This window comes from Musa acuminata, chromosome BXJ2-9 (assembly GCF_036884655.1).
Source record: "Musa acuminata AAA Group cultivar baxijiao chromosome BXJ2-9, Cavendish_Baxijiao_AAA, whole genome shotgun sequence".
Taxonomy (NCBI): domain Eukaryota; kingdom Viridiplantae; phylum Streptophyta; class Magnoliopsida; order Zingiberales; family Musaceae; genus Musa; species Musa acuminata.
Genome location: NC_088346.1, coordinates 25,016,520 through 25,036,320, shown reverse-complemented (window position 1 = coordinate 25,036,320; position 19,801 = coordinate 25,016,520). Strand labels below are relative to the sequence as shown.

Genomic DNA, 19,801 nt, shown 5'->3' with positions numbered 1-19,801 from the left:
AATCTTAAAAATAAGTTACCTCTAATTCATACTCTATTTCTTTTGTCAATTTAAAATAGATGCTTACATTATCACTAGAAATTTATATGAACATTCGAAAACGAGGGATGTTACATTTACAACCCAAAGTCTCAAGACTTTTGTTCACACTTTCGTTGCTCTTTCATGTAGGAAAGAGTGAGGTATTTATAAGCCTTAATGACTTAAAAAATGGAGCCAAAAAGTATCACATTCTGGGTCGGGGTACTAGCAATACCACCGCTGGTAGTCGACAGTACCATCGCTTTGTAGACTGACATTGGGTGGTACCACTGCTCAATTTGGGTAGTACCACCACATAACAAAGCCTCAGAAACTGAGCTATGATGGTACCATCGCTTAACAACATTAATTGCCAACGGTACTACTGCCCAGATCACTTGGGAGGCCAAGCCTCAAGCGGTTCCATTGTCTAGTCTAGGCGGTGCCACCACTTGACGTGGCTCCAAGTGGCTAAATAGGCCATCCAACTGGCTTAATCAATCCTGTTTTGAGCCTAGTTGGCACTTAATTGAGTTAGTAGGATTTCTCCCAAAATCAACTCAAATTAAAGTCCTAACTACGATAGTTAAGGCTAAAACAATTATGATACAAGCAATATAAGTTGTCCGATGCATCAATTATTCAACCAAATCTCGGTGAACTTCCAACGAACTCCTAACGATCATCCAACGAGCTTTCGACAAACTCCTAGCGAACTTCCATTGAGCTTTCGGTAAACTCCCAATGAACTTCCAACAAGCTTTTACTACATCATCCGATCCTTCGGTGTATTCCCCGATTCATCCGGTTTGATGCCTGATCATTTACTCCGGCTCAACGTTCGATTATTCTTTAATTGTTTTATCTTTTTCACGATTGTAGTTAGTCCTACCTGACTTATCTTAACACATAGATTAGATCATTAATTCATTAATTAATTTTATTATTAAAATCTAAGATTCAACAACGTTCAAATCGAACAAAAATCATTCATTTTGGTTATAATTTAAAATCGATATTTACTATATTCTGATTTTTAATTTTAAAAAATTAAAATGATCGATTCCGAAATCGAAACCGTCGATTCAGAACGGTGATGAGACCTGGAGCAGTGTTTTGACGGCACTTATGGGATAAAGTCGAACGGATATTGTCAAAGAGAAGCAACTAAGGAAAAGCAATCAATGCGACGGTGGCGCATCCCAGCGCACAGATACGAAAGTTTCCCCTATGCGTCGTATCTTTTTCGTGAAGACCACGTTAAGCTACAATGCGAAGGATCAATTTAACGCTGGCGAAGGAGCGAATCCGCGAACAAAATCCCGAAATAAAATGGGGAAGATAAAAAGAGGAGGGATTTTTATTAGGAGGAAGAAAGAGAAAGCAATGGGGAAGAAGCGGAAAACCCTCGCCTCAGGTGCGATGCGAGAGCACGACTCCCCTTTCGTCGAACGTTTCCGTGTCGTCGAATTCTCAATCTCGATTGGCAATTGGGTCTTCCATGCTCATCTTTTCTTGTTCTTTTTGCGAGTTATTTGGTACTCTGTCATGAAATCGCGCAGCTGATTTAGGTACTTGGAGCTTGGTTCTCTTGCTTGCGTTCGGGCTTCCGATAAAAGGGCTGTCTCGTTGGTGACTTGTATTCTAGTCGTAGTCTTGTAGTCCATGGAAAAGATCACTGACGAGCTCAATGTCTAAGTGTGAAATTGTCAGTTTAATCCTCTTTATGAACCTGTGGTCAACAATTCTCATTTCTGAATGAAAAAAATCCTTCCCAAGAGTGCTATTGTAGTAGTTGTTTCTTTTTCTTCGTTGGAAAGAGCTGGATTGAGTGGCATTAATCCTTTTGATATATTTGTTTCTTACGATTTTGTGGATCTGGTAAATTTGTTGGGTCGGTGCTCTTTTTCTCTGCTCTAGGTTTTGTAGTTGGGATGAGTCGGTCATTGTCGACTTTTGAGAAGAATTTTGTGTAGCTGAGTTGATTAACATGCATGTAGTTTAGGAGGATCGAGGGCAAGCTGAACTTTCTCTTATGCGTCTTCAGATGTATCAAACTAGATAGATATCTGAATTTTTTTTCATGGTGGGATGTCACAAACATTGGGAGGGCAACGGATACAGGAACTTCTTACCATGTGGAACCCCCTAGCTCGGCAGTTAGTTAGCTGGCCTTTAAATATGAAACTATATAGAAAAATATTGACCTTTAAGGACATCAAGTAGGAGAAGGCTACAAGATTACAAGAATTATAGATAAGTGTCACAAGAAATCTATCAGATTTATGTTTATAATGATAAAAAAAACTGGCTGGAGTTTTTTGACGCTGTTCATTGTGCACATGAATAAGCTATTTGAAGAACTGTTAGCTTATAAAACACTAAGTAGGTCCTTGGGCCTTGTTGTACTGAAATCCTTGAAGCTCATTTTAATGGTTCATTTTTTATTTTCTGTTTCTTTAAAAAAAATCAATGTGGTTTTTGATTGTATGCTAGGGCTTCATTCTGCAATTCTGTTCAAGCTGAAAAACCAATGCATTTGTCTCTCTACCTTGATTGTCTGAAATCATCATATAACTTGAACATGACTTCCAGAAGGGTTATTTTTTTATTTTTTTATTATGTTAGAATAATCTTCTGGTTGATAAAAGTGATGTTTCTTTTTGAGTTGACATGATCTTCTTTGAGAAATATTCTGAGGAGTCCGATGGTGGTAGGTCAAAATTCTGGAGCTATATATATGATTCAGCATGACATAACCCAAGTTATTGTTATTATTTACTCCCATTGTTTTCTCTATCAAAATTCATATCGCCATCCAAGTCTGTGTTAGTACGTATTTCTTGCTCTGCACAGTCTGCTCATGTATTGCTTTAAATTCCACAGCAGTAATCACCATAGAATGAGAAGAACGAGAACTTTGTCTATTATACTGTAGGTCATAGATCTCATTCAAGTAGACTAAAGAAAAATTCGGAGCACAAGTCAGAAAGATTTGAGAGGTGTACCACATGAGAATGTTATGGAGAACAGGAAACACACAATGAATATTGAAGGGACAATGGACTTTCAAAGGGTTGATAGGATTTTAAAAGGGAAAAGTAAATACTAAGCCACACCATCTGACCAAACTCTGGAACGATAACAAACCTCTAGGAACAGGTGACAATTGTTGTGAGATCCTCAAAGAGGAAGTTTGAGAATGAGAACCTTCATACAGTGTCTGTTGCTGATAATCAAGTTTCATCAATTGCTGAGAAAGATGAGTTTTTTAAAGTGATATGTGCTGATCATAAAAAATCAACAAATAGTTGATTTGTTGATTTTTTTTAAAGTGAACTTTCATACTGATTTTTTAAAGATCTATGTAGCTGACCCCAAATAGTTGAGACTTATAGCCTTATTGTTGTTGATGTTGTTGCTGATCAGAAAGAGAAGTTAAGTGTCTCACTAAAAGAGGTTAGTTCTACATCATTGCCTGACACACTAACTCACTGTTCTCCTGATAGTATAGCAACATCAGGCTTTATTGATATGGACTTGAAGCACAGCATAACCCCTGGTAATAATTGTTCTTACCTAATAGTCGATAACATAGTTGGGTTAACTGGTGGCAATAAAAGTCACTCAAGTTTGCATGATGTCAAACTAACCTATATGGATGAAAACAAAGCAGCCGTTAGGAAGGGTGAAGATAGCTCTTTTGTCATTAAAGTTAACCAAGATACTCAAGTTTCTGGAATTAGGGTGTTTGTTAATAATTCTTATTTGGTACATGCACCAAGCGAGAATACTGTTAAAGCATCCATTAATAGCAGTCAAAATTTTGTAACTAACAATAAGAATTTGTCAAAAATGCAGATAATGATATTGCCCAAACAAGTGTAGTACATGAGGATGGTTCCAATTCCATATTGCAAGACGCCAGCTTGAAGCATTGTATAGTGTACCAAAGGAGACGGAAGAAGAATTCGTCAGACACTAATTCTGCTGTTTCTTTGTCTGGGATTTTTGAAATGGTCTCAATCCTGAAGGGTCGCGATGGAACATCTCTTACTAGCAATCAAGCATCATCAGTGGAGAAAGAAACTCATGTTGGGACTGAATCCTTTACTGACTCTAAAATGGACTTGTTTCAACATACAGAATCAGCACTCAACCTTGCAACTGTACCTGAAATCTCTGAGTCTCTTGATGACATCAAAAACAATGTGGCATGCAAGATTGATATGGAAGATAGTGATTCTAATAAACTTGCTAATCAAACTTTACCAATTGAAACCAATTTATCACCTGAGTTATCTTCAAACTCATACCAGCTGGAAGCCTATTCTATCCAGTGTGAAAAGAGCAGAAAAAAAGAAATAAGTTTAAGTGGTTTTTCATATGACATTCAACATATCTGCTCAGATGTAACATCAACTTGTACCTTGCAGCCAGTTGCTGCATCTGTTGATGCTAATGAATTTAGTAGGGTCTCTTCATCAGATGAATTTAGGAGAATTATGGAGGTGAAATGTGACATAAAGGCCAAAGCAACATCCACCAGTGAAGTAATAAAGAAGACTGAGAGTTGTTTGGATAACTCTGGTGATGGTCAGCATGTTGCTGCAGAAGGAAGCCCAAAATTGCTTCCTTCTGGTCAGAAGGACGAATGTGCTACTCTATTGTTCCAATTAGAAAACAAAGTTCTCAGGGATGCCTCATCACTAATCCACTCTAGGGAGGCAACTAAACTAGGAAGTGGAGATGGATCAGAGAGTGGGCAATCAGCCGTTCATGAAAAGAATTCTTTGGACTTTAAAAACAGGTGTAATGATTCATATGCTGTTCATGTGAAAGAACATGCTCCTTCATCAGTGAATCATGTTGTGAAAGATGTCTCTTCTGATGTGACCAAGGACCAGGATCAGAGTTCAAATTTAGCAGCCTTGTCTAACATGGAAACATTGTTGAGTTGTTCTAGGAAGAAGCTAATCGTTCTTGATTTGAATGGTTTACTTGCTGATATCAATCAGGAGTATCATTATGCTCATAAAGCACATAGGAGAGTTGGAGGAAAATTAGGTAAAATATCTTTTTGAATTTAATTACTATTAATAAATTTGCTTTAGGCAATGGCTGCAAGTTGTAACTGCTGGTGGATGTTTCTTGCACTTTGTATCAGTTTTTAAAAGGCCCTTCTGTGATGATTTTCTGAAGTTTTGTTTTGAGAGATTTCATGTGGGTGTGTGGTCCTCAAGAAGAAGGTTTGACTTCTAAGATCTTTTGATTTGGTTTCAAATTTTGTTTTGTTATTATTAATCATATGATGCAACTCTGTTGAGGTGCCATTTAATTATACTCCATGACATTAATGAAAAATCATTTCTGTTTTACTCGCTTCAGATATAATGTTGATGTGGTGGTTGATTTTCTCATGGGAAATTTGAGACATAAACTGTTATTTTGTTGGGTAAGTGATCTCATGTTCTTTTTTCTTGAAATATCTAATTTTTATGTTGCACTCTCAAGCATTTTATGATTATTGCTAGAGATTCCTGTTCAATTTTTGGGTCCTCTTGCCCTGGTAGGATAGATTTGTGTATCATCCACATTGTGTTCAGCCATATCTTCATACCAAATGCCTCAAACATCTGATCATGCATGTGTATCTTTTTCCTTTGTAGCGGCCTTGTTTATCTAGAGTAAATGTATTTCACGTCATACTATCTAAACATTAACCGGTGAAGTAGCAAGTCCGTTTCATGAAAAACATTTAAAGTTTGGGCTGCAAACAAACAGGAAGATTGTGTTTACACTGAAAGAAACATCTGATCATATTTGGCAGCACAGAGGCCAGTAGAAATAATGTGACGTATTGGTGTATAATTAAATTAATTTTGACAATGAGAGGTTTAGACGTTGGTCAGAAATTTTTGTAATAAGGATAAAAGATAAAAAAATTGGAGTATGTCACCGGTGTCGATGATTTTGGTTGGTCCTAGACATTGGTGAAGTATTTATTTAAGGATGTGCTTTGCTTATAAAAAGCTTTCATTCAATTATTTTTATTTCATACGATAATCCATCCCCACTAGGAGCCCATGTAAGAAAACGATATGTTAAAAGGGTTAAATTAGCTTAAAGTACTATTCTGATCCACCATAAGCTATTTTGTAAAACTCAATTGTTGTTACTCATACGTGTCGTCCTACAAGAATTCTATACTGGATGTTGAAAGTAAGGTTTACGATTTCGAATCATATCGCTCGTGAACGAGTATGCAGATCGCTCGCTATCGGGCGGTCTGCTTGATATAGCGGCCTAGCTACGCGAGGCTAATGGAGAAGCATCAAAGAAGGAAGAAGGAGAGGGCGTTCGAAGAAGAGCGAGAATCGAGAGAAACTTGACGCGAACTTGTTTCCACGCCCTTTCTTTATTTTGATCCGGTGCAGCCCGCCCTTGACAATCTCGATCCAAGAGGTAATGGCGAGGAGAGTCGTAAAGAGGAGGATCTGGAGGTGCGGGGATCAGGGGAGGCGATGGCTAGATGTTAGAACCCTTGCAGATTCTAAACTTGGGGTTGATCTCTTTAGGGGATCGACCTCCTTGGAACTCTATAGGGGTTCCTCCCTCCAAGTTGCTGCTCAAAGGCTGCAGAAAAGATTCATCTACGATTTCGAATCATATCGCTCGTGAACGAGTATGCAGATCGCTCGCTATCGGGCGGTCTGCTTGATATAGCGGCCTAGCTACGCGAGGCTAATGGAGAAGCATCAAAGAAGGAAGAAGGAGAGGGCGTTCGAAGAAGAGCGAGAATCGAGAGAAACTTGACGCGAACTTGTTTCCACGCCCTTTCTTTATTTTGATCCGGTGCAGCCCGCCCTTGACAATCTCGATCCAAGAGGTAATGGCGAGGAGAGTCGTAAAGAGGAGGATCTGGAGGTGCGGGGATCAGGGGAGGCGATGGCTAGATGTTAGAACCCTTGCAGATTCTAAACTTGGGGTTGATCTCTTTAGGGGATCGACCTCCTTGGAACTCTATAGGGGTTCCTCCCTCCAAGTTGCTGCTCAAAGGCTGCAGAAAAGATTCATCTACGATTTCGAATCATATCGCTCGTGAACGAGTATGCAGATCGCTCGCTATCGGGCGGTCTGCTTGATATAGCGGCCTAGCTACGCGAGGCTAATGGAGAAGCATCAAAGAAGGAAGAAGGAGAGGGCGTTCGAAGAAGAGCGAGAATCGAGAGAAACTTGACGCGAACTTGTTTCCACGCCCTTTCTTTATTTTGATCCGGTGCAGCCCGCCCTTGACAATCTCGATCCAAGAGGTAATGGCGAGGAGAGTCGTAAAGAGGAGGATCTGGAGGTGCGGGGATCAGGGGAGGCGATGGCTAGATGTTAGAACCCTTGCAGATTCTAAACTTGGGGTTGATCTCTTTAGGGGATCGACCTCCTTGGAACTCTATAGGGGTTCCTCCCTCCAAGTTGCTGCTCAAAGGCTGCAGAAAAGATTCATCTACGATTTCGAATCATATCGCTCGTGAACGAGTATGCAGATCGCTCGCTATCGGGCGGTCTGCTTGATATAGCGGCCTAGCTACGCGAGGCTAATGGAGAAGCATCAAAGAAGGAAGAAGGAGAGGGCGTTCGAAGAAGAGCGAGAATCGAGAGAAACTTGACGCGAACTTGTTTCCACGCCCTTTCTTTATTTTGATCCGGTGCAGCCCGCCCTTGACAATCTCGATCCAAGAGGTAATGGCGAGGAGAGTCGTAAAGAGGAGGATCTGGAGGTGCGGGGATCAGGGGAGGCGATGGCTAGATGTTAGAACCCTTGCAGATTCTAAACTTGGGGTTGATCTCTTTAGGGGATCGACCTCCTTGGAACTCTATAGGGGTTCCTCCCTCCAAGTTGCTGCTCAAAGGCTGCAGAAAAGATTCATCTACGATTTCGAATCATATCGCTCGTGAACGAGTATGCAGATCGCTCGCTATCGGGCGGTCTGCTTGATATAGCGGCCTAGCTACGCGAGGCTAATGGAGAAGCATCAAAGAAGGAAGAAGGAGAGGGCGTTCGAAGAAGAGCGAGAATCGAGAGAAACTTGACGCGAACTTGTTTCCACGCCCTTTCTTTATTTTGATCCGGTGCAGCCCGCCCTTGACAATCTCGATCCAAGAGGTAATGGCGAGGAGAGTCGTAAAGAGGAGGATCTGGAGGTGCGGGGATCAGGGGAGGCGATGGCTAGATGTTAGAACCCTTGCAGATTCTAAACTTGGGGTTGATCTCTTTAGGGGATCGACCTCCTTGGAACTCTATAGGGGTTCCTCCCTCCAAGTTGCTGCTCAAAGGCTGCAGAAAAGATTCATCTACGATTTCGAATCATATCGCTCGTGAACGAGTATGCAGATCGCTCGCTATCGGGCGGTCTGCTTGATATAGCGGCCTAGCTACGCGAGGCTAATGGAGAAGCATCAAAGAAGGAAGAAGGAGAGGGCGTTCGAAGAAGAGCGAGAATCGAGAGAAACTTGACGCGAACTTGTTTCCACGCCCTTTCTTTATTTTGATCCGGTGCAGCCCGCCCTTGACAATCTCGATCCAAGAGGTAATGGCGAGGAGAGTCGTAAAGAGGAGGATCTGGAGGTGCGGGGATCAGGGGAGGCGATGGCTAGATGTTAGAACCCTTGCAGATTCTAAACTTGGGGTTGATCTCTTTAGGGGATCGACCTCCTTGGAACTCTATAGGGGTTCCTCCCTCCAAGTTGCTGCTCAAAGGCTGCAGAAAAGATTCATCTACTCTTACGAAAAGAGAAGGAATACATGACTATTTATAGGGCTTCTAAACCCTAACTCCTAATAGGACTCCTACTTAAGACTCTTACTTCTAACCAACTCCTAATAGGACTCCTACTCAAGACTCCTATTCCCTTACAACTCCTAATTCTTCTCTAAGAAAAAACCTCCTACATGAATGCCCCTCTCAATTAGGACTCTCCTAGCTAGAGTCCTAACATAATGTCTCTCTCAATTAGGACTCTCCTAGCTAGAGTCCTAATATTTTTACATGAATGTCCCTCTCTATTAGAACTCTCCAAGCTAAAGTCCTAACAGACCCGTCCTCTTCAAATCAGCCTTGTCCTCGAGGCTGATGATTCGTGAATTCTGGGAATTTGATCTTGAAGTCGTCATAGTTCTCTCAAGTGGCATCTTCTATTGGTAGGTTCGCCCACTGTATTAACACTTCTTTAGTGGGTCGTCGTCGCCGAGTCACGATCCGTCAATCAATAATGGCACTTGGCTGGGTCTGGAGTTCTCTTTGGGTAGTCATATTTGGTGGGTGGCTTTGGGCTGTCTCCAAGCACCTGTTTAAAACTTCTGGCTGGCTGTTGGTTTGTGGGTGATATGTCGTACTCCGTTTTAATTTAGTACCCTGCATATGGAATAACTTTGTCCAAAATCTGTTCTTGAAGATGCAAGTAGAATTTGTCACAAGCACAATACGTCCCTTATAGCATAATTCTTTTGAGTCCCGATTGTAATGAGCCATGGGGCTTGGTGCTTCCTCCAATTTTTTTATAATCTTACTAGTATCTGAATCTTCCTGCCATTCCATCTTAATATCCTCAAGGAAGTCGCTGGTCGGAAGTGAAACGGCCGAAACTTCAACTTGCTCGGGTAGCTGCGAAAGCGCATATGCAAGAACATTCTCTTTCCCCTTTTTGTAAGTTATTTCAAAATCAAATCCAAGAAGTTTTGTTACCCATTTTTGCTGCTCAGGGGATGGTATCTTTCGCTCCAAAAAGTATTTGAGGCTTTTATGGTCGGTTTTATTTTGAAATCGTCGACCAATCAAGTAGGGTCTCCACCTCGTTGCTGCACGCACAATGGCGAGCATCTCCTTATCATATGTTGACTTATTTTGATGGGAGGGAGATAATGCCTTGCTAGTGTATGCGAGTGGTCGGCCATCTTGCATGAGAATGGCTCCAATTCTGACTCCAGATGCATCAGCCTCAATAATGAAGGGTCGGTTAAAATATGGTAGTGTTAGCACCGGCGTCGTCGTCATGGCTGCCTTAAGTTTGTCGAAGGCAACGGAGGCTCTATCCGACCATTGGAAGACATCTTTTTTCAGTAAGGAAGTAAGTGGTGCACTGATGTCGCCATAGTTTTTCACGAACTTGCAGTAGTAGCCCGTTAAACCCAGAAAGCCATGTAGCAATTTTACGTTCCTCGGGATAGGCCAGTTTTGCATTGCTTCAATTTTGAAGGGGTCTTCTGCCACACCTTCCTCTGATATGATATGCCCAAGATATTCCACCTTCTTTTGAAGAAAGCAAAAATTCATAGTGGTTGTTGTGTATTCAAAAGGTGGTTTTCGGTATGTCTTCTTCGCATACTTGTATTTGATGATACCCGGATCGAAGGTCTAGCTTTGTGAAGATTTGTGCTCCCTTTCATCAAGCAATTCATCTACTACTAGAATAGGGTATTTATCCTTGATGGTTATGCCATTGAGAGCTCGATAGTCAACACATAATCGCTATGTTCCATCCTTCTTTCGTATGGGGAGCACCGGTGAAGAGTAGGGGCTGCAACATGGCCGAATAACTCCTGTTTCGAGCATCTCTTTTACAATCCATTCTATTTCATCCTTCTGGAGATGTGGATACTGATATTGCTGAGCATTTGCTGGAGGTTTGCCTGGAAGAATCGTTATATAATAATCATGCCGGCAGGTAAGAGGTAGGTTGCACGGTTCGTCAAATATATCTAAAAATTCAGCAAGCAAAGGAAGTAGATTTGGATCTTCAAATTCTGTTGACTCTCCCTTAGTTTGCTGCTCAAGTTGTACCAAAAAGCCACTGCATGCTTTATGCAAAATCTTCTTCATTTGTTGTGTGCAAATCATCGTTACGTCGCCCCCATGTTTCCCGTGCAGTATCACCTATTTCTCCTTACTGTAAAATTTTATAATTAGTTTCATAAAATTCCAAGAAAAATCACCTAATGTTGTCAACTATTTAATTCTGAGCATGGCCTCATGATCATCAAGAGGAAGAAGGAAGAAATTTGCAATTATCTCTTGGTCCTGCAGCAAAAGTTTCTCCTGCGGGCGCCTACTATCACACTTCAAAATCTGTCTGTCGGTGACCTTAACATCAAACCTGCAGCGATTCTCGATAGGTAATGCCATTCGGATAGCAACCTTACTGTTTAGGATATTATTAGTGCTGTCTGTGTCGATGAAAACAGTGATCGGTTGTTGTTTGAGAAGGCCTCCAACTTTCATCGTTTGCGAGTTCGAGTAGCTAGCTAGTGCATGTACCGTAACTTCGGTCGGTTGTGGCTCTTCTTCTGCATCTTCTTCTTTATGTTCAATGCTCTCTTCTGGATATTCAATGACCTTTTCTTCTACTGGTTCAATGATAAAAAGTCTCCCTTTACTACAGCGATGCTCATGGCTCCACGGCTCGTCGCAATGCCAACATAACCCCTTCGCAGATCGCTCCTGAAGCTCTTCTCTTGTCAACCTTTTTGGTCCAAGGACTCGGTCAACAGTAGGGGGGGCTAAGGGCTTCAATATTGCTGGTTGAGGAGTGACCCTAGTCCTTCGAGCTTCATGGTTCAATTTCTCCTCTTGATGTCGTGCGAAAGAGATGGCTGCCATAAGCGTGTACGGTTGTCGCGCTTTAACTTCTCCTCGGATCTCCGGCTTCAAGCCCTCAATGAAGGTCCTCAATAGCTGTTTTTGAGACCAATCACAAGTTTGATTAGATAACCTTTCAAACCTGGTTTGGTACTCCTGAATGGTGGAGGTTTGTCGGATCTTTGCTAGTTGTTCGTCAATATTCTCGTAATCGGTTGGTCTGAAGCGAATCAGCAGTCCTTCTTTGAATTGTCACCATGAAAGGACTCCATAAGTATGTTCAAACCAATCAAACCACTGTAATTTTCAAGATGCATCCGCGGTTTTATGGTACCGAAAATATCGCTCCGCGCGCGAGATCCAACCAATCGGGTCTCCTTCTTCCCATCTAGGGAAATCCACTCTCATGCATGGATAGTTAGGGTTGGTCATAGAGCTTCCCCTCTCTTGGAAGTCATATATTTGGGCTTGGTGTGATTGGGCAAAGCTCTCTCCTTGATATGATTTCTTCGGGCTTAGTGGTCGACCCAATCTGAGTTCAGTAAAGAGCATCCGAATCTTATCCTCCATTCGTGCCTCCAAGGCTTCGAATTTAGCATTGATTGCCTCCTTAGATGCCATAGTATATGCCCCCAAATCTATGATATTCAGATCTCTCTTTTGTTGTTGGGTTAAAGGCATGTATAGGTTGAGAGAAGTGATGGTTGAAAGGGTTGGTGGATTGGTGGATGTAGGCTGTGGTTTAGGCTTGTTTTGTGGCTGTTTTGGGTGCAGTTTGAGGGTGTGGTTTGGCAGAGTTTTAGGGTTGTGGATGAAAGTTTTGGATCTGTGGTAGATGGTAGCAAAGGTTTGATAGAAATCAGTGGAAGTTGCAGCAAGTATGTGCTGTCTTGTAAGAGTAGAATGGTCGTCGAAGAAACAACGGTTTCTCGACGTAATTTCCACCAAAAATTTGAGAGAATTAAGGAGGGAATTGATAGCAAAATCACAGTTTATATGACAGCAAGGATATCTAATTTAATCAAGAAAATTTCGGCAATATAACAGTAAGGAAATTGGTGTAAGTTGCGATTGCAGAATTCTTGTCCAAAAATTTCAGCGGGTTACGACGAAAATTTGCAGCAATATAAAATCATTTTTAGAGATGAATTTCTTATTATATCAATCTTAGATGGAAGCCAAGATGATCTATGAAGTGTATAAGAAATTTTATTCAAAAAAGATTGCAAATAGATGGGTTAAGGCAATAATATGCGGCTGAAATTTTCTACAGCACAGATTTTTAGGTATAGCAGATTGGACGTAAAAGATCAGTGGTTTATATTGAGAATTTTTTGATGAAACCAAAGGAAAATCCACTATTAGGAAGTGTCAAAGCTATCATAAAAATTTCGTAGAGATTTGGATAGAAATAACGTAGTATCAAGATAAAAAAACAGTGCTATGCGGCTGAAATTTTACAGTGCAGATTTTTAAGTATAGCAGATTAGACGTAAAAGATCAATGGTTTATATTGAGAATTTTTCGAAAAAACCAAAGGGAAATCAGCTGTTAGGAAGTGTCAAAGATGTCATAAAAATTTCATAGAAATTTGGATAGAAAAAGCACAGTAGCAAGATCAAACAGATGGTGCTATGCGGCTAAAATTCTGCAATGTATCTTTCGTCGTAGAGATGAAAACTTTGTGACGAAACGTTTATGCAGCAATATAGGAACATTTTTTTTTTTTTTTGGATTTTCGAATAAGGATAACTAAATTGCAGCAGCAGTAAGGTAGGAAACTAGAACCTGTTGCAATTCACGGGGAGATCAAAGGATGATCTGCGGTGGTGGAGATGACGGTGTAATTTGGCGACGATCTTTTAAGCAATTGTGGGAATTGCTTTGGGTGGTTGTGGAGGGTTGATGGATGGCTGTGGAAGGGCAGCGAGACGCCAAGAATGCTGCTCTGATACCAGGTGTTAGAACCGTTGCAGATTCTAAACTTGGGGTTGATCTCTTTAGGGGATCGACCTCCTTGGAACTCTATAGGGGTTCCTCCCTCCAAGTTGCTGCTCAAAGGCTGCAGAAAAGATTCATCTATTGCTTATGAAAAGAGAAGGAATATATGACTATTTATAGGGCTTCTAAACCCTAACTCCTAATAGGACTCCTACTTAAGACTCTTACTTCTAACCAACTCCTAATAGGACTTCTACTCAAGACTCTTATTCCCTTACAACTCCTAATTCTTCTCTAAGAAAAAACCTCCTACATGAATGCCCCTCTCAATTAGGACTCTCCTAGCTAGAGTCCTAACATAATGTCTCTCTCAATTAGGACTCTCCTAGCTAGAGTCCTAATATTTTTACATGAATGTCCCTCTCAATTAGAACTCTCCAAGCTAGAGTCCTAACACTAGAGCAACGGAAGAGGTGGTCTCCTTCATCGCCTTGTCTGCGACTCTGTGACCTCCTTCATCGCGTTCTTCGTCGAAGGTCGAAGACATCTATGGCCTTCAATGTCTTTGCCGCATTCGTTAAATGTCGTAGATGAGGTGACGAGGAGAAGAGGAGGCAATGTTGTCGAGCTTACGCACTCCTTTTTTAAAATTATATATATATATATATATATATATAGGCGTATCACTCGGTACACCTGGCATATCGCTCGGTACAATGTACACCTTGGTATACCAAGTAAAGCTCGATACATCGGTATGGTATGAAATTTCAAACCTTGGTTGAAAGCATGATGCATGATACGGTCACAAAGGCTTATGACATACGTATGGACTGCTGAGTGCTAACGTATCCATTTCATAGCCTTTGGCTTGGTGTCAGTTGACCCTGCATGTGCTATATCATTTTAGTTAGCATCTACCTTGTTAGCATATTAAACACATGGTATATGCTTGTAAAAGAAATTTTTTTTCTCCTTGTGTATTGCTAGATGATATTGCTTGCATGAACAGTTACATTCTCTCAGTTATTGGTGCATCTCCATTCCTTTTTTGTCTGGACTCTGGACGCAAATTTTCCCCTGAAATGTCACGGCTGTGATTAAACAAAAAAGGGGAAAGTTGCTTATGATTTAATTTTCAGCTAGAAGACTTTGTTTAATAATTAACTAAATTATTCATACTTGTAAATCATAGTGAAAAAAAAAGGATGCTAAATCTTGAAGTTGAGAATCAAAATAATTGGTTTTTAATCCATCATTAGGTGGAAAAATGCTGGAGGTCATGACTAATTATGTTAAATACTAAAGCATGAGACTGATGACAATATATTCCTAAGATAAATTGAGGTGTTATGCTGATGAAGAAGGGCTGTTCTGTAGCAGGAAATGGATTTCCAACATTATGCTGAACAATAATAAATTACCAAAAACTATGTGCATGTGATAAGGCATAACATGTTCAAGATGTATGATATGAATTAGAGGGTTAAGGTGTAAGGTTGAGAACAATGGAAAAGCCATGCAAAATTTGAGTGATTACTGTTGGCAGGAAAAAAAGAGACAAACATAGTACAGAATGACAAGAAACATGTGCACAAAAATCTACTCATCGACTGTGAGTACAGAGAATTATTAACTTTACAAACTAAAATGAGGTCAGAGTAGACAAATTCTTCACACAATTTGGTATTCATAAACTTGAAAAAAGCCTGGAAAGCATGACCAAGGGGCAAGAGTCTAACAAAAAAGAAGACCATTTGAGTAATGGTGTGTTGTAAACAGTGAGATTTTGAACCAAAACCATGAATTGTAACAAGGAACTTTAGGGAGGAAAAAATTTTGAAGTTGTGTTTAGAAGGAATTGGAAACTCTTCAAAACTTCATTTCTAGTGTCTTATGATATCCCATTAACATGTTACTGAGAGAAAGAAATTGTTACTTTATGCATGTTTTGGCATATTTTGCCACATGGATAGCACTAAGGTTAATCCCCAAGTATCTGGCTTCTCTAATGTCCTTAATAGCCACGGTTGGTATAGAGTATCAAATCTTTATTGCTACAGAGCCATAATGGATCTGATAACACAATACAAGAAATATCTTTTTGGTATTTATGAATATCTTCGGCAGTTTTTTATTCTTAGCTCTTTGTCATAATAGCTTTTGATAATTAAGATGATTGAAAAAAATAAATTGGCATATCTCTGTGATATGTTTTTTTTTTGGAATAAACCTTCACCTTAAGGACTGCCGCTCTTCCTGTTGAAAGAAGCTTATAATCTATTGGTGAACAATGTAACTCTAGGTGGAGAAAACTTCTAGGCATCTTTTGCCATTATGAAACACTCAGTTAACTTAAAGTGCAAATATTGTTTGAAAGGAAAAAAGAGATTTTGACTTAAAAGTTGAATTTGGTTAGCAAGATGTTGGAGAACTGTTTCCATTTGAGAAAAAGATGTGGGAAAGCTATAACGAAGGGTGAAAAAATAACTTTGAAGGGGAATTTTGTGTTCTAGACCTATTGGAGTTGTTTCTACAACACCTTCCAAGTTTTGACTACTATTTACCCCTAGCCACTAGGATGAAGGCCAAAAAGAGAACTCCAAAATGTCTTGCAAAATTGATGGTTATAATTTTTGTTTCTTTAGTTTATTTGTGCTTTTGAAATAATCATTTCCTTTTATGGAAAAGCATGTAATTTACATTATCTTTTATTTCCTGATTTTTCCACATCCAAGGGAATTTCCAAGGACATTTTTGGTTTTCATTAGCTTAATATTGCAATTAAGGAGACATTCATTTTAACTTGTTAAGTAGCTTAAGTATCTCTCTTGCTTTGTTTTGGTATCATACATTAACTTAGTGGAGTTCAATAGCTAGCTCATATGAAATTTATCAGTCTTCCAAAAAGTTTATATACTTATATGACTTATTGCTGACCTGGAAAAGTTTAAATAATTGTGTTTGTGCAACCTCTTTGAGGAAATATTAAGCTCTATGATTTATTCAAAAACAACTTCTAACGGCAATCCATTAAAAATCCTGTTTCTAGCAATAGAGAAATTCTTGAAAGGAAAACATTGCATAGTACAATCTACCATTCTGGTCTTTCATCCAGCACTGAAAATCATCATTGGTTGATGAACCTTCTTACTTGGTATGAATTGAACTATAATGAAAATTGTTTCTCTTTCAATGAATCCTCTTGTTAATCGAGTTAGTTGAATCTCTGTTACTTTAGATAAATGCAAATATGAAAAATCTGTCATCCATACATAGGCTTGCTTTAGCATTTGATTGGTCACTTACCATGGAATACAATCAGTCTAGAACCTTCACTTTAAAAAGTATCAAAATTTCATGAACATACTTTTTTGTGAATAACATAGAAGGCTGACAGTTACCACATATATATATATATATATATATATATATATATATATATAGTATTTTTGTAACAATGGAGTATTGCAGCAATAAAGCGATTAAGGGAGCACTCTTATTAATTTTGACCAGCGAGATGTATAAAGTGTGTAACAAAAGTAAATCAACTTCTAGATTTTATGTTGTCTTTTCAATTAACCCCACTAATCTCTTGCTTGACTTAATTTATTTTCAAGAGTTATGCTTGCACTAACTGCAGTATTAGCAACTCATTGCAATTTAATTGAACCAAGACAAGAAAATTCATCGATCTCCCAGCCATGTTTTAAAGGGAAGGTAAAACCTTCACTAGTAGGAATGAAAGCATGCAGTGCATTTGCTTTCTCCCAAAGCAACCTTGGTACTGCCAGTTATTGTTGTTTAACATCATTGACAACTTAGTTCTCATAAATGATTTCTCAGTCAACAAGTAGCTAGATTCTTGATCTTCTTCAAATGCAAGTTCTTTGATGGATATATTCTATCATAATCTTGAACCTATCCAGAAATTTTAAACCTTTGGAAGAGTAGTGTATCCTCCAGTTTTTTTATTTTCTGTTTCAGAAAGCCTAAAATTTAGGGTACTAATTAACACCAATTTTGTAGTTTGAGACATGATTCTTCCTCAGCCAAAATCTTCTTTGGGACCACAATGCAAAAGGTTGTAGATCCCTTAAATGATTGTTCTTTCATCTATTGGATGGCTTGGCTTACAGTATAGCTAACAGTTGGAGGTTGTGTTATTTTCTGAATGGAGATTCCTAATTCGATTTTGTGAGTTGATTTTAATATTTATTTGCTTTATATTAGTTTCTTTTTGCTTTTGCATGCTAATCATTAGTGCAAAGATTGCTATTAGTTTTCGATTGCATATGGCCAGTAGATTAATTTTCCAACAGCATTTTCTTTTTAATGTGTGTCTGTATTCAGGACCAATCAAAATGCACGGATACTGGGTATACAACAATAGAGAACATGCATAAACCACTGGTTCTGAAAGAACTAAAGAAATTGTGGAACAATGAGGGACATGATCTTCCGTGGGAAAAGGGAGAGTACTCACCATCAAACACATTGCTTGTGGATGATTCTCCTTACAAAGCCATTTGCAATCCTGTAAGTTTGCCTGCTTGTTCTCTAACATTTGGCCTTGTAAGATGAACTATTTAACTTCCATGCATCTTGTAACTCATTTAATAATGACTGTCATGTTTCTATGTTCTGCAGCCACACACTGCTATTTTTCCATTTCCATATAAATTCACGGACGAAAATGACAATTCATTAGGTGAGTCTTCAGACTTATTTTCAGCTCTCCATCATATGTACTCGGGTTATGCATATTCCATTCTTTGAACTTATGCAGGGCCAGGAGGTGATCTACGTGCTTATTTGGAAGGGCTAACAATGGCTGATGATGTTCAACTCTATGTTCAAGGACATCCCTTTGGTCAACAAGCTATACTAGATAGTAATCCATCATGGAATTTCTACCTAAAAATAATTGATAAAATTCAGAATTCATCATCTCTAACTGCTTCAAGAGGATGACATTTAAATGTCCTTTTCATCTTAGAAGGTTCCCAGCTTAATAGTCATCTTGTTTTTTGATAGATGGTCCATCATATTCTGCTTATATGTGGCAACCTGATAGTTCTTCATTATTTTTCTTAGTGAGATGAACAGGGATAGTGACAAAGGCTGATCAAGACAGCCTTTCTGTTGTTTTGGAAACTGTACAAACCATTGTTTGCTTGCTGCTGTTGATTTTTTGTCTTCTGAGAGGATCATAACACTATCAACTTGCAGATTTCCCAGCCACCAGGTAGTGTTCGATTGTACAGGTGCTACAGTGTTGTATAAATTTTGTAAAATGTGCAACTGCCTATCTTTCCGTTCATTGACAAAAGTGTTAAAAGTTTACCCACTTACCTAGATCTTCTAACACTATACGCCACTTCCCAGCAGCTGATGCTAGGGCTTGGCCTTTTGTATTTGACTCTTAAATCAATATAATCATCTTTTTTCCTTTGAAAAAAAAAGTGCAACTGCCATTATATGACAAGAAATGTTTTCTTTGATGACCAAAACATGTTTCAAGATCTACTTTGCTTCCTGTTCTTATCTTCCTAGCCATTCTCTGTTCTTGAGCAAGCAATGAGCTTTTGAAGCATGGTTCTTATCTCATGCATTGTTTTCTTTATCAGTTTGCTTTTGTTCGTTGTCCATAGCTGCATTTATGTCAAGAACTTTGTCGTCAAATTTGTATTTCTGTTTCCTGAATATGTTACATACTTCTGTTGGTAGTTTGCTTTATTAATGTACTTCTCCAAAGTCCAAACATTCTTTAAAGAGCACAAGTATTGATGTCTGTTTGGTCATGATTTATTGCTGGAATTTACTGTTCTATTGGGTGACTCAGTAACCAGGTAAGGATGTCATATATCATGGCCCAACTGCGTTCTCTCATGTTTTATTACTGGTGATGCCGTTGAAAATATCTTATGGTAGTTTGACATGACTCGTTTGTTTTATCTTCACTTACTTTGATCATCTACTTGCTTCTAACTTCATTTGTTAACTAAGGTTCATAGCAGATACCATAGCACATTGAATTGTCATATAGCATGATTGATGTTACTGTGATAATTACCTAGCACATTGCATATAGTCTGTACTCTGCAAAACTTGTCTGTATGCCAAGGTACCCTGGCACGGTTGTCATGGGGCTACCTTTACCATTGTTCTGGTGATAGCTCTTTCAGTGTGTTATCAACTTGTTTTCT

The 19,801-nt window shown here is 39.2% G+C and overlaps 1 protein-coding gene across 5 annotated transcripts; it reads left to right on the top strand.

Annotated features, from left to right (window-relative positions):
• The first annotated feature begins 1,201 nt into the window (after positions 1 to 1,201).
• Positions 1,202 to 18,915, top strand: LOC135623320 (probable GPI-anchored adhesin-like protein PGA55). Of its 5 annotated transcripts, none has more exons than XM_065126141.1 (7): positions 1,202 to 1,438; positions 3,883 to 5,088; positions 5,189 to 5,270; positions 5,410 to 5,476; positions 17,946 to 18,131; positions 18,243 to 18,303; positions 18,382 to 18,915. In XM_065126141.1, exons 1-7 carry the CDS (start codon positions 1,252 to 1,254, stop codon positions 18,564 to 18,566), a joined length of 1,974 nt encoding a protein of 657 aa, XP_064982213.1. In that variant the 5' UTR covers positions 1,202 to 1,251; the 3' UTR covers positions 18,567 to 18,915. The 5 variants fall into 5 exon arrangements, with proteins under 5 accessions (XP_064982213.1, XP_064982216.1, XP_064982215.1 ...); XM_065126144.1 differs by having other exon boundaries at positions 1,202 to 1,515; XM_065126143.1 differs by having other exon boundaries at positions 1,202 to 1,592.
• Positions 18,916 to 19,801: the final 886 nt, after the last annotated feature.